At 17.1% G+C, this 12,799-nt stretch overlaps 3 protein-coding genes across 3 annotated transcripts in view, besides 13 other annotated features; all 3 read right to left on the bottom strand. All coding sequences in view use genetic code 6, as the record gives it.

The window, feature by feature from the left end:
- Positions 1–148: 148 nt before the first annotated feature.
- Positions 149–188: a microsatellite.
- A 3-nt stretch (positions 189–191) lies between these two features.
- Positions 192–239: a microsatellite.
- Positions 240–247: 8 nt separating this feature from the next.
- Positions 248–287: a microsatellite.
- Positions 288–872: 585 nt separating this feature from the next.
- IMG5_068180 (hypothetical protein) lies at positions 873–3,428 on the bottom strand (the record flags this gene model as incomplete). The annotated part of the gene is made up of 5 exons (XM_004036817.1): positions 3,053–3,428; positions 2,829–3,014; positions 1,724–2,022; positions 1,010–1,674; positions 873–918 (listed from the first exon to the last, which is right to left on the bottom strand). Exons 1-5 carry the CDS (start codon positions 3,108–3,110, stop codon positions 873–875), a joined length of 1,254 nt encoding a protein of 417 aa, XP_004036865.1. The 5' UTR covers positions 3,111–3,428.
- A 1,492-nt stretch (positions 3,429–4,920) lies between these two features.
- Positions 4,921–4,966: a microsatellite.
- Positions 4,942–4,987: a microsatellite.
- A 165-nt stretch (positions 4,988–5,152) lies between these two features.
- Positions 5,153–5,214: a microsatellite.
- Positions 5,153–5,219: a microsatellite.
- Positions 5,163–5,217: a microsatellite.
- A 793-nt stretch (positions 5,220–6,012) lies between the features above and the next one.
- On the bottom strand, positions 6,013–8,311 carry IMG5_068170 (protein kinase domain protein; the record flags this gene model as incomplete). Its single annotated transcript, XM_004036816.1, has 5 exons — positions 7,535–8,311; positions 7,392–7,472; positions 6,913–7,346; positions 6,493–6,833; positions 6,013–6,431 (listed from the first exon to the last, which is right to left on the bottom strand). Exons 1-5 carry the CDS (start codon positions 7,760–7,762, stop codon positions 6,013–6,015), a joined length of 1,503 nt encoding a protein of 500 aa, XP_004036864.1. The 5' UTR covers positions 7,763–8,311.
- Positions 7,350–7,387: a microsatellite.
- Positions 8,141–8,210: a microsatellite.
- Positions 8,291–8,370: a microsatellite.
- Positions 8,301–8,370: a microsatellite.
- Positions 8,371–8,525: 155 nt separating this feature from the next.
- Positions 8,526–8,571: a microsatellite.
- A 3,994-nt stretch (positions 8,572–12,565) lies between these two features.
- Positions 12,566–12,799, bottom strand: part of IMG5_068060 (hypothetical protein) — a gene marked incomplete at its 5' end in the record, with an annotated part of 3,096 nt that continues 2,862 nt past the window's right edge. The window contains one exon of the mRNA XM_004036815.1: positions 12,566–12,799. This exon is cut by the window's right edge and continues 1,356 nt beyond it. Coding sequence (XP_004036863.1) covers positions 12,756–12,799 — 44 coding nt within the window. The 3' untranslated portion in view covers positions 12,566–12,755.

The raw sequence follows: 12,799 nt of genomic DNA, 5'->3' as shown, positions 1-12,799 counted from the left end.
TAGAATTAAAATTGGAAAATAATTAAATAATATAAGATTAAAAAATATCATTAATATATTTAAATTAACTTTGTATGAGTAATATAGAAATACATTTTTTTAGTTCAAGAAATTATATGATATTATAACTAATTTTTATTTTCTATTAATATCAAATTATATAAATATATATTAAATTTATCAAATATTAAAAAATAGATATATATTTTTAAATAAAATAGATATATATTTTTAAATAACAGAAAAAATAAAGTTTTATAATTTTTATAAAGATTTTCAATTTTTATTAAATAGAAAAGATATGTATTTAAAAATAAATAAATATAATATATATAAATTTATCGATATATGAATATTAATTGAAGTTGCAATTTTATAATTTTAAAAATCAAAATTTTAAATTGAGATTGTTATTTTGGATATTTTGTCGAAAAACTACGATTAATACTATCATAATTTAACAATGAAATAAAAATTATTTATTTTTAAAATAGTTTTTTTCTAAACCTTATTGAATAAGGTTTTAATATAAATTTAATGATTTTTTTTTATTTACATTTTTATATTAATAATTACTGTATAATAAAATAATTTACTTTAAAAGTTTAATAGATTTTTATAAAATGTAAACAACTTATAAATTATATTAATAAATATTTTAAAAATGCTTAAAAGTTAAATATTTTAAATTTTAATAGTATACTTATAGATATAAAATATTATAAAGAAAATAAAATTTTGTATACTAAAATCTTAATTTCTTAATTATTATTAATTCATTCATATTCCTATTTATTTTTAAATTTTAAATAATTTTTTAATTTACATTTTCAAAATTAAATTAATTTTCAATCTAATCTCTTTTTTTCTGTTCATAATATTTTCTTTTAGTTTCTTATAAATCTTTAGTTACTTTCTCTATATCATATTTATATTCATTAATCTATTATTTTATTTTTTGTTCTTTAAAAATTAATTAGTATAAAATAAAAATACCTAAGCTTAATACATATTTAACTCTGCAGCCAAGGCTTTCATTTATCTTGTCCTTTGTTTTAAAGATTATTATAGAGAAGATAATTTTTTAGCTTCTTCTGGTCCAGGTTACTTTTACATAATTTCTCTTAATTCTTAAATTTATTTTTCTTTTTATTAAATGAGGACTTCTTTTTCTACAACTTATTCGGTTTTACTAATTAATCTTTTTTATAATGTAACTAATTTAGCTCTCATTTCAAATACATCAGGATCATTTCCTTCTAATTTTCTACACCTAGTTTCGTTCATAGGATTTTCCAATTCTTAGGATAAAGCTTTTACTTTAAGTTATTCTTCAATTAATACTTTTCTATAATTTTTAATTTAGTTTTTTAATTCAGGAATATCAGCGACTTATCTTTTAAAGATTCTAAGTGATCTTACTAAATCATTTTTTTTATATTCTAAAAGCTATATATCTCCTTCTCTTTCTCTATAAGCTTATTCTCCTTCAGCCAAAGTGTTTTATTGTATTTTAATTTATTCGTAGAGTAATGCCGATTCATCGTTTCTTCTTATAAGTTAAGTTCCTAAAATATCTCTTTCACTTACTACAACCTCATATTCCTCCTTTAATTTGGTTCTTTTTGTTTCACTTTCTTTAATAATAAACTATAATTTGTTAATTTCACCTTTCTTTTTTTTTGAAAATAAAATATAAAACATACTTTTGAAAATAATTTACAAAATTTTTAATTTCCTCCTACATTCCATCAATATCTTTTTTATTTTTTTCTAAAATATGAGCATGCTCTTCAATTGCTTTATCTTTTTTTTTATGTTCAAAATGTTCTTTTGCCAAAGCAATTTCTTTAGCATCTATTTCTTCCTTTAATTACGAAATCTAATGATTTGTTATTTTATATCTCCTTTTGATTTCAGCAATTTCGTCTTGAGTTTCTGATAAATTCTTAGAATATTTATTTTTATGCTTTCTTACTTCTTCGTACAAATGCTATTAAGCTTTTAACTTAGCTTCAGTTTCTAAATTTTTTTCTAAAATTCTGAAATAAGATTATCCTTTAATTTAATTTCTTCAAGTCTCCTAAAATATTCTTCATTAGCTTAGGCTGCCTATTTTCCATATCTTTCTTTTTCTTTTTCTAATTCAGAAAGCTGTTTCTTTAATTGTTCTAGTTCCCAAGCTTTCTCTTTGATATCATTTTCCTTTTCGTTTATTTCTTTATCTAAATTTCTTATTTTTTAAGCTTATTCTTTATTTCTTTCATCTGTTTTTTTTAAATCATTTTGTAAAAGTTTTTTTGCTTCTTTAAGTTCCTCTTTAAATTTTTAATCCTAATTATTTAAACATTAAGTATCTTAGACTTACTTTTCAAGCTACATTACACTTTAAATTACTATTTATTTCTCTTTTTCTGCTATTTGAAGTTAATTTATTATTTATCTTTATTTATTTTATTATTGATTGTATTATTTTCCTAATTAATCTACTTAAGAATGTAATTCATTATATTCTTTCTCTTTTTTTTATTGTCGCTTCGAGTTATATTTATCTGATTCCAAAAGTTTCTTTGATAGTTTTAATTATTATTCGTTTTTGTGTTTTAAATCTATGTCTAAATGTAATTGCTTTATTTCTTTATTAACAATATCAATATCATGTTGCAATTTATTTTTTTATTGTTCCTAATCTTTTATTTAATCAATAAAATTTGTTATTTCGTTTTCTAACTTTTTTGTGTTTTCTTTTTCTACATCAAAGTTTTTTTTAATAATTTCTAATTCATCTATTTTTTTATTTATTATTTAAAAAAAAAAAAAATTAAGACCTTTGATTTTTTTTCTTCTTTCTTCGTCTTTTACTACTTTTTCTTTGATCTCGTCTCTTTGCTTTTTTTCTTCTCTCATTTTTACTTCAATAATAATTTTTTCATTTTCAATTTATTTTAATTTATCAACAAAAAAGTTAACTTTATTTTTTAAATCTAAAAGGTCAGTCTAAAGTTGATTTCTCTCTATTTTATTCAAAATTATATATATTTATAAAAAAAACCTTATCTATATTATTAAAGCTATTAGGCAAGCTTTTCTGCAGTATCGTTTTTATACATATTAGGATTATTTGATTATTCATTAAGAGCGGTTAAATGCTTTATTTCAGTATATAAATTTTCTATTTTTGATTTTGATTTTTCTTCTCTTTCTTTTGAAGTTTCTAATACTTTATAAGCCTTTTCAAGTTCATTTTTAAGAAGCTAAATTGTATTTGTATCTTCTTATGTCAATTTAAAGGCTATTTTAAGCTTTGCTGCATGTTATATAATATCATCATTTAAATCTTTTATTCTAGCCAATAATTTTTTTTCATTTTCATATGAATTTTTTAGTGCTCTTTAAAGTTTTTCATATTCAATTCTAAATCTATCTAAGCTTTATTCTCCTGCAAGTTCATCAATTATCTTTTTATAATTTATTGCTAATATAATTCTATAAAAAATTACTCTTATGAAATCTCTTTCAAGTGAATCAAATATTTATTGTCCAAATGATATATCTTCATTCTTATTAAGATTTAATAAAAATCATATATTATAAGAATTTTATTATTTTACAATATCCATCTTTTAATAATATTAATTCTGTTATTATTTTTTATATTAATTAAAATTATTGTTAAAAAAATAAATTTTATTTTTATAATAAAATACTTAATAAAATTTATATAAATTAATTTTATAAATATATATTATAAAATATTAAATTATATATTATATTTAAAAAATTTCTTTTTTAATATAACTGATATTTTAGAAGTTAAATTATTAATATATATACATTTACTAATAGAAATTTAGATTTAGATTTAGTTTTTTTTTTTTTTTTTTTGAATTTTCTTTATGAATAATTCTTTTTAATATGGACTTTAGGTTTTATTAAAGATTTTTCTATAATTTTAATTATTAAATTGTGAAATTATGATTATTTATATAGTTATACATTTTTTTTTTGAATTATTATTAATTATTTTTAACATATATTCTTTATTTTTAAAACATGCATAAATAATATTTAACATTTTTCTATTTATTAAACAGGCTAAAAGACTGTACTTTTTTTAAATGCTAATTAATATTATTAATTTTTTTTTTATATATATTAATATATAAATACAAAGTTTTAATAACTATATTTAATTTATTTGTTTATTTGATTTTATATTAATATTAATTATTTTAATAAAAATATTAAATTATATATAAATAAATAAAAAGAAAAAGAAAAGGTTTACAAAAAATTATTAATAAACAAATATATATTATTTTATAAAATAATATTAAGCTTAAATTTAATTTTAATTAAGGTTATATAGAAAAACTTTTTATTTTTATAAATAAAAAAAGATTAGCCAAATTTATTTTGGATATTAATTAAAAATGATCTTATATATATAAGATGTTATATTGTATTAAATTTTAAGATTATTTTTAACTTTATTTAAAAATAATTTATATTTGTTTAATAATATAATTAAAAAATATATCAAAATATCAATTAAATGTTGATAAATATTCGTTATTATATTCATTTAGGGAAACGCTTTTTAATGCTCTAATTATACTTTCCCAAAGTTCTTTTGTAATTTGATCTGTATAAATACTTATTTAAAATAAAAAATTGCTTTCATCTTATTGCGAGAAATTGAAATTGAAAATATATTCAATTAATTTATTCATTGTTTAAATATCATTTTATAATGATTAAGGGGATTTATAATAGCTTTTGGCAAAGAAAAAAAAATATTCCATTAATAAAATCATTCTTAATCTCTTTTTATTATTTTTGTCTTTAAATTAATCTTCTTATATTAAATTATCTAGTTTTTATTCAAATTCATTTATTTTTAAATCAAAATTTTCTATTTAAAATTAAATAAAATAATTATATAAAATTATAAAAATATTATATATTTAAATATATATTATAAAATAAATTAACTTATAATTATAATTATAAAAAAAAAAAATAACAGAAGATCATAAAATAAAATTCATTTTAAAATTTTTATTAATAAATATATAATTATTTAAAGGTATGCATTTTAAAAAATTAATAATTATTATATTATTATAATAGCTGTTTTATTAGTATGACTTTTATTTATATTTGTTTTTTATTTTAGTTTAGTTTGTATTTTTATTTTAGTTTAGTTTGTTTTTTTACCTTTTTTAATTGTTGAACTACATTTTTTTAGATAATCCTTATGATTTTCAATATAATATTATCTAAATAAATATAAAATTAAATCTAAATTTTGTTATCCATATTTGGAATCGGCAAATTTATAATATTTGTTAATTATAATATCAATATCAATATTTTCTTAATTTTTATTAGATGCAGGTCTTCCTCTATTACTAACACTTTATAAATTTTTTATTCAAGTTTTACATCTCCACTACTTATATCATAGTTTTTGTCGTTTAACTTTTTGTTTTTATCTTTATCTTTTTAATTTTTTTGTTTTATCATTATTAATAAACTATTATTATTATAGCATTTTTAATTTTCTTTTTCTTAATTTTAAATTTTTTAAATTAATTATATTAAAAAAAGATAATTTTAATATATTTTTTTATATTTAAATATATACAAATATAATATCTTCATATATTTGTATTATATTAATTTTTATTTTTTAAAAATTTATATATTTTAGTTTTATATAATTTAATTGATATTGCTAAAATTATAATTTTAATTAAAATTTTAACTAATTTTACATTTCAAAAATATACTATAATTGACATTAAATATTCTAAAAATATTAAATTTTAAAATTTTGTTTTATATATAAATATAATTAATTAATACATTAATTCAAATAAAAAAAAAATGTAAATTTATAATTAGAAAAAAAATAAAAAGACATTTTTAAATAAATAAAAGTATCTTTTAATCAATTAAAAAAAAAAAAATAAGATAATTTTAAACATACATAAATAATAATATTTTTCAAAATTCGAAACTATCTAAAATTTATAAAGGATTATAATTTTTAGCTTTATTTTGTATAAAATTTAAAGCATTATTATATTTATCTATTAGTTTTTAAACTTTTTAACTTAATTTTGTTTTTATTCCCTTTTTTTAACAAATATATATAAATAAAATAAAATAATACATTAATGATTTAGCTTCTTCAATATTCATGTTAATAAATAAATCTAATCTTTCCATATTTTTCAACTCATCATTAAGTTTTTTACTAACATCAGATTATTTATTTAAGTTTTACTTATTAGTATTCAAAGTTTTCACAAATTATTGCATTTATTCTTTTTCTTTTTCTCTTTTCTCCTTTAACTCCTAAGCTTATTTACCTTTTGGTTAAATTGGAGCTTTCATACTTCTTAATTTAGTCCATTCAACACCTTTATAAATTAATTTACAATGAACATTTAAATACATATTTCTATGAATTTAAAAATATACCTTTAAAAAACGGATGCTCTTTGACATCTTTAGCTCCATTTGCGCCTAATCTTTTTAAATAGTCTGTTTCTAATAATTTCTTTATTAAATCAGCTGCTTCGGGTGATATTTTATCACCATCTTCAGGATCTCCTATTTCTGGCCATTCCATATTCAAATTTTTTATATTATCAAATATTTATTCTACTGTATCTGCATTAAAAGGTGGCAGTCCAACTAAAAATTCATACATAATAACACCCATACTCCACCAATCAAGTGACTTATTATTACTTGATAAACCATTTATTACTTCTGGAGCTATATAATCTGGAGTACCAACGATTCTAGCAACTTTAGCTCTATATTATTTAAAAAGTAAATAATAATAATATATTATTAATTAGATAAATAATAATATTATATAAATAAAAAATATACTATTATATTTATTATTATTATTCAATTTAGTTATTATCTTATTATTTATGTTTTCCTTCAAACTTAATTTCAGTTTCAAATTTCTCTTCTTCACAATCAATAATTTAAGTAACATTATTATTGTTTTTATCATTATTATTAGTTTTTTGAATTATATGTTAGTTTAACTTTTAATTAAATCCTACTTCAGAAAGTCCGAAATCTGCTAACTTTAAATGTCCTGTATAATCAATTAACATATTATCTGGTTTTAAATCTCTATGTACTATATCTAATGAATGTAAGTATTCTATTGCACATACTAGTTATGCCATATATATTCGCACAATTTATTCATCTAAAGCTGTATATGTATTTAATATCTTCATAAAATCACCTCCCATCATATATTCTTATACAAAACACAAATAATTTTCGTGAGAAAATGAATAAAACTATTTATTTTATATTATTTTATATTATTTTATTTTATTTTTTACAGCTTTAACAACCCAGTCGCCTGTAATTAATTCAAAAACATTTCTTTCTGATTTTAAAGTTTCAATGTATTTTTAATCTAACTTTATTAATTTTATTTATAAGTTATTTTTTTTAAAAAAAATTATATATGTAATAAATATACTTTCCCAGAACAGTCGATAACTTTCATAGCAAATAAATCATTGCTACTAACTTTTTTAACTAAATAAACACCCCCGTAAGCTCCTTTTCCAAGCATTTTTAGAAATTCGAAATCTTTAAATCCTACAGATAGTTAGTTTTTTTTTTTTTAAGCGTCCAATTTGACAAATTCAGAGTCACTATTGTATCCTTTTTCGTTAATGATATCGTACATATCAAAATCACTCATATCAGGATAGTATGTTTCTACAACTTTTTCTTGTTTTTTCCTAAAATATTTTTTTTAAATTTTTTCGGGTTCTTGTGTATTGATTATTGGTTTTCTCTCAACTTCTATTTGTTTATCTTCTTCTTTTTCTAAGATTTCTACTGCAAATTTAATTGATTTTTTAGGTTTTTGGCTTTTTTGTTGATTTTAATTTAGATCTTGTTATTATTCATTAGTGTCTATAGATGAATTATTGCTATCTTTTTAAGGCGATTTTTTATTCTTTTCTTTTAGCCTATCATTTATGTTTTTTGAAAATGAAATCGACTTTTTAGGCTTTTCTTCTTTGCCTTTTTATAAGTTTGAATTTTTTGTATAATTTAGTTATTTATTTTTAATTTCTTCTTCTTCTTCTTCTTCTTCTTCTTCTTCTTATTTTCTTTATTGTTCTTGTTCTTGTTCTTTTCTTTTGCTTTCTTTCTCTATTTTTTGTTTATTTTCTTCTTCTTCCTCTTGTTATTTTCTTTAATTTTATAATTTTTCTAACTTTTTTTTTTCCTCTTTTTCTTCATCTTCCTGTTTTTTCTTTTTTTCTAGTTCTTCTTTTTTCTTTTTTTCTTCTTCTTCTTAAGAGTCTTTTTTTACTAATTAAGTAATATTTTTTTATTTTAGTTTTTAATTAATCCCAGATAAACTGAAAGATTTTTTTTAATTTTGCTCTTCTTCAGGTTTTTTATCTTCTTTCTTATAATTATTCTCGTTTTGTTTATTAAAATTGGCTTCCTCTTTATTAAAATTTTAAATTTTTTCTTTATTAATATTTAAATTTTCTTAAGAATCATTTTAGTTTGGATGGAGATTTTCATCAAATTATTTATTTTTATGCAAATAAAAAAATTTGCTTTTTTAATATTTCTATTTATTGGTAATTTCCTTCATTTTGAAAAAATAGGCTGGCTAATATTCATCTTAGTCAATATTCATTTCGATTCTTTTTTTTCTTCTTAAATCATATTTTAAATAATATCATCATATTCACTATCAGATGAAGAGTTATATTTTTTAAAATTTTCTTAAGAAAACTTACTTTTTCTATCAATAATATTACTGATTTTTTCATATTTATTAATAGAATCTTCAGTTGAAAAATTCATTTCTTTATTCAAAGTATCATTTTACGACATATTATAATCCTAAATACTTTCACTTAACTAAGTAAAGGAAACAATATTTTAACTTTATTAATTGTTTGATTTTTCGATTTAACTTAAGCTTTACTTAGATGAAAATTATTCTTCATTTTCTTCCAAGATAAATGCATTATTTTGTTAGTATGGACTAATCATCGTATTTATTAATGGAGTTGATATTTATTCATTTTCATCTTCTTATATTACATCTTGTAATTTTATATTTTAAATATAATTTTTTCGATTTGGCTCATTTTCTTCTTAGTAGGCTGATTACTATTACTAAATTAATTGTTATTAATAATTACTTACATTCTATTACATTTTTTACTTTAATTTCTAACTTATACTATTACTTGCAAAAGAAGTCACCTTTTTTTTCTCACCTTAAGTATCTACACTACTATTACTATTATTATTAGTACTATCTGAAGATTCTTTATCCTTTATAAATTAAGATTTTTTTGCAATAGCACTTTTTTATTCTTATCTTAACTATCCAGCCTTTTTTGCACTAAAAGATATAGAAATATTTTTCCACATTTATAAAGAAGGTGTGTTATTTTTTTTTTATTATTATTAATTAATTTCACTTTCATTCTTTTGAACACTTTTTGTTAAATCGATTCTTTAATCTAAATGATATGCGAATGTTTCAATTATTTTTCGGACTTCATTTTTATTTTCATCTATTAACCAATCATCCATTTTCAATTTCAATTCGAATTCTTTTCTAAAATCTAATGTTTATTAATTAGCGTTTATAACCTTTTCTCCATATGATATTATTTCTTTTAAAATATCGAGTTCTTTCTTTAATTAATTTAAATATTCTTCCTTTATATCTTATTTATCTTCATTCTTTATTTTGTCTGTGTTTTTTATTATTGTCGTGCCTAGTCTCTTTAATTATTTTCTTTCAATTTTCATTCTTATATTATAATCCCCTTAAACCTTTTTTTATTCTTCATATTCATCATATTATTTCTCTTGTTATTATTTAATTTATTTATTTTATTAATATATTTAGGCATTTAACTATTTTCTACAATCTTATCGTATCTTTGTACATTAGTCAATAATATTAACTAGCTCTAAATCCATTGTTAATATTTTTTTTTTTATGTTTAGTTTTTTAAACACATTTATGAGTGATCATCTGCCTCTTTTACATCTATTTTTGATTCACATAGTCTACATTAAAACTCTTATTTTTAATTGTTTACTTGTGTCATTTTTCTTTGTAAATTTCTTTTTTTTATTATTTATATGTATATTTTTTTTATTTTACTCAATTAAAAATTAACACCATTTATATAATTTCCATTTACATAGATTATTTTGCTAATTGTTCTTTTTGTACCAATGAAAGTAATGAACTAAAGGTTATAATGCATATTTTAATTGCTTTATATTTTAAATGTATTTTTTTTAAAGATCCTTCTTAACGTTCTTTTCTTCCAATTCTCCTTAGTTCAATTGTTATATTGATTTACATACTTTTTCATATAAGTTATCTGGATTTTATATTTAATTTTTTATATTTAAAATTGTTATGATTGATTCAATTATTAATTTTAATTTATATCTCTATTTTTATTTTTAAATTAAGTAATTTATAAAAAGTTATAAAAGCTATATATTTTTATTTATTTTTCAAATTAAATTTTTCATTTTTTTTATTAATATCTGTAGATTGATTAATTTATTTATTTTTATTTTAAAAAATATTTTATTATTTATTTATTCATATTATACAATTATATTTTAATATATATTTTCATTTTTACATTTATTTCTGCATTTTAGTTTTCTATAAAATTAAAAATTTTCGGTAAGAATAATTGAAGTCTGTAATAACTCTTTTTTAATCATAAAAATATTTCAAAACAAAAATATTAAAATTTTTACTTCTTTTATGGCAATTTAAATAAAACTAAAAATAAATTAAACATCAGAATCATAAAAATAATGTATAAATTTAATATTTTCGACCGCAAATATATAATTTTGAATATGACTTTATTCATGGAAAAGTATTTTATCATCATTTACTTGATTTTAATTTAAATATAGACTTTTCGATTTGATTTTCATTTTAACTTATAAATTATATTAAAATGTTGTTATTAATATTATTAATAAATAATTAATTTAATTTTTTTCTTACTTGAAAATATTAAAATAAAATATTTTTTTTTTATAATATTTGTATTAATAAATAATATGATATAAATAAATAAATTAAAAACACTTTTTTAAAAAACTATATCTAGATATTAATATTATAAGTTTTACTTTAAATTTCTTTTCTTATTCAAATAAAATAAATTTAAATATAATGTAATTAAATGTCAAAAACATAATCATTATTTTTGCAAATTAAACTTTATTTATAATAAAAAACTAATTAAAATTTTTAAAATAGCTTAAAATAAAATATTGTTAATTTAGTAAATAAATTGTAAAATTAATTAAAAATAATTATTTAAATATTATAATGCAAAAAAAAAAAAGATATCTATAATAAGAAGGATTTTTAAATTCATTCAAATATAAATACGAAAACAGAATTTATATAAATGATTATTATTTTTTATTTTACTATCTGCTTTTGTGTTATTTATATATAAAATTTATTTTCTAAATTGAGTTTTTATATGTTTTTTAAAATATATAAAAGGATATTATTAATATAATTTAATTATGTAAAAAATAAATTTTAAATAATAAATAGTATATAATTATAAATTTAATATTCACAAATATTAAAATATAAAAGTATAAATACTTTTTAATTTTTAATTATTAATAATATAATAATTAATTTTATTAAAAGGTTTGAAAATAAAATATTATGAATTAAATCTATTATGAATTTAGAATAGTTTTATTATAAAAAAAACTGTAAATTATATTTTTTTAAATGTGATTTATAAAAAAATAGAATAGAATAAAAAAAAAATATATATATAATTAATTTTTAAATAACTTAAAAAAAAAATACAAAATTATTGTTAATTTTTTTTTTTAATTTTGAAATAAATAAATTTTTACTAAATTAATTTAAATATTGATTTACTATATTATTTAAATTAAAATATAATTAATAAAAAGATAAAATATTTTAGAATTTTATTATTAAAAAAAATTATTAATTTTTAATTAAATTTTAAAAAGTTTTTTAATAATAAAATGTATATATTAATATTAATTTTTTATTCTTGAATTTACTTTAAAAAAACATTCTTAATAATAGATAATAATGAAATGCATTTATTCATTTCTAATTTTAGTAAATTAAATTAATAATAAATAAATAAAATTTACTTATCTATCATTTTATTCTTATTCAATTTGATCCCTTTTTTTCTATTCATAATATTTTCTTTTGGTTTCTTATAAATCTTTATTAATTTTTTCAATATCGTATTTATATTCATTTATCTATTTTTTTTAATAAATTTAATTTTTTTTTTTTAAATACCTAAGCTTAATACATATTTAACTCTGCAGCCAAGGCTTTCATTTATCTTGTCCTTTGTTTTAAAGATTATTATAGCGAAGATAATTTTTTAGCTTCTTCTGGTCCAGGTTACTTTTACATAATTTCTCTTAATTCTTAAATTTATTTTTCTTTTTATTAAATGAGGACTTCTTTTTCTACAACTTATTCGGTTTTACTAATTAATCTTTTTTATAATGTAACTAATTTAGCTCTCATTTCAAATACATCAGGATCATTTCCTTCTAATTTTCTACACCTAGTTTCGTTCATAGGATTTTCCAATTCTTAGGATAAAGCTTTTACTTTAAGTTATTCTTCAATTAATACTTTTCTATAATTTTAATTTAGTTTTTAATTCAG

This window comes from Ichthyophthirius multifiliis, assembly GCF_000220395.1.
Source record: "Ichthyophthirius multifiliis unplaced genomic scaffold scaff_1120509250355, whole genome shotgun sequence".
NCBI lineage: Eukaryota > Ciliophora > Oligohymenophorea > Hymenostomatida > Ichthyophthirius > Ichthyophthirius multifiliis.
Note: the sequence above shows the minus strand (reverse complement) of the source record. Positions and strands in the feature narration are given on the sequence as shown.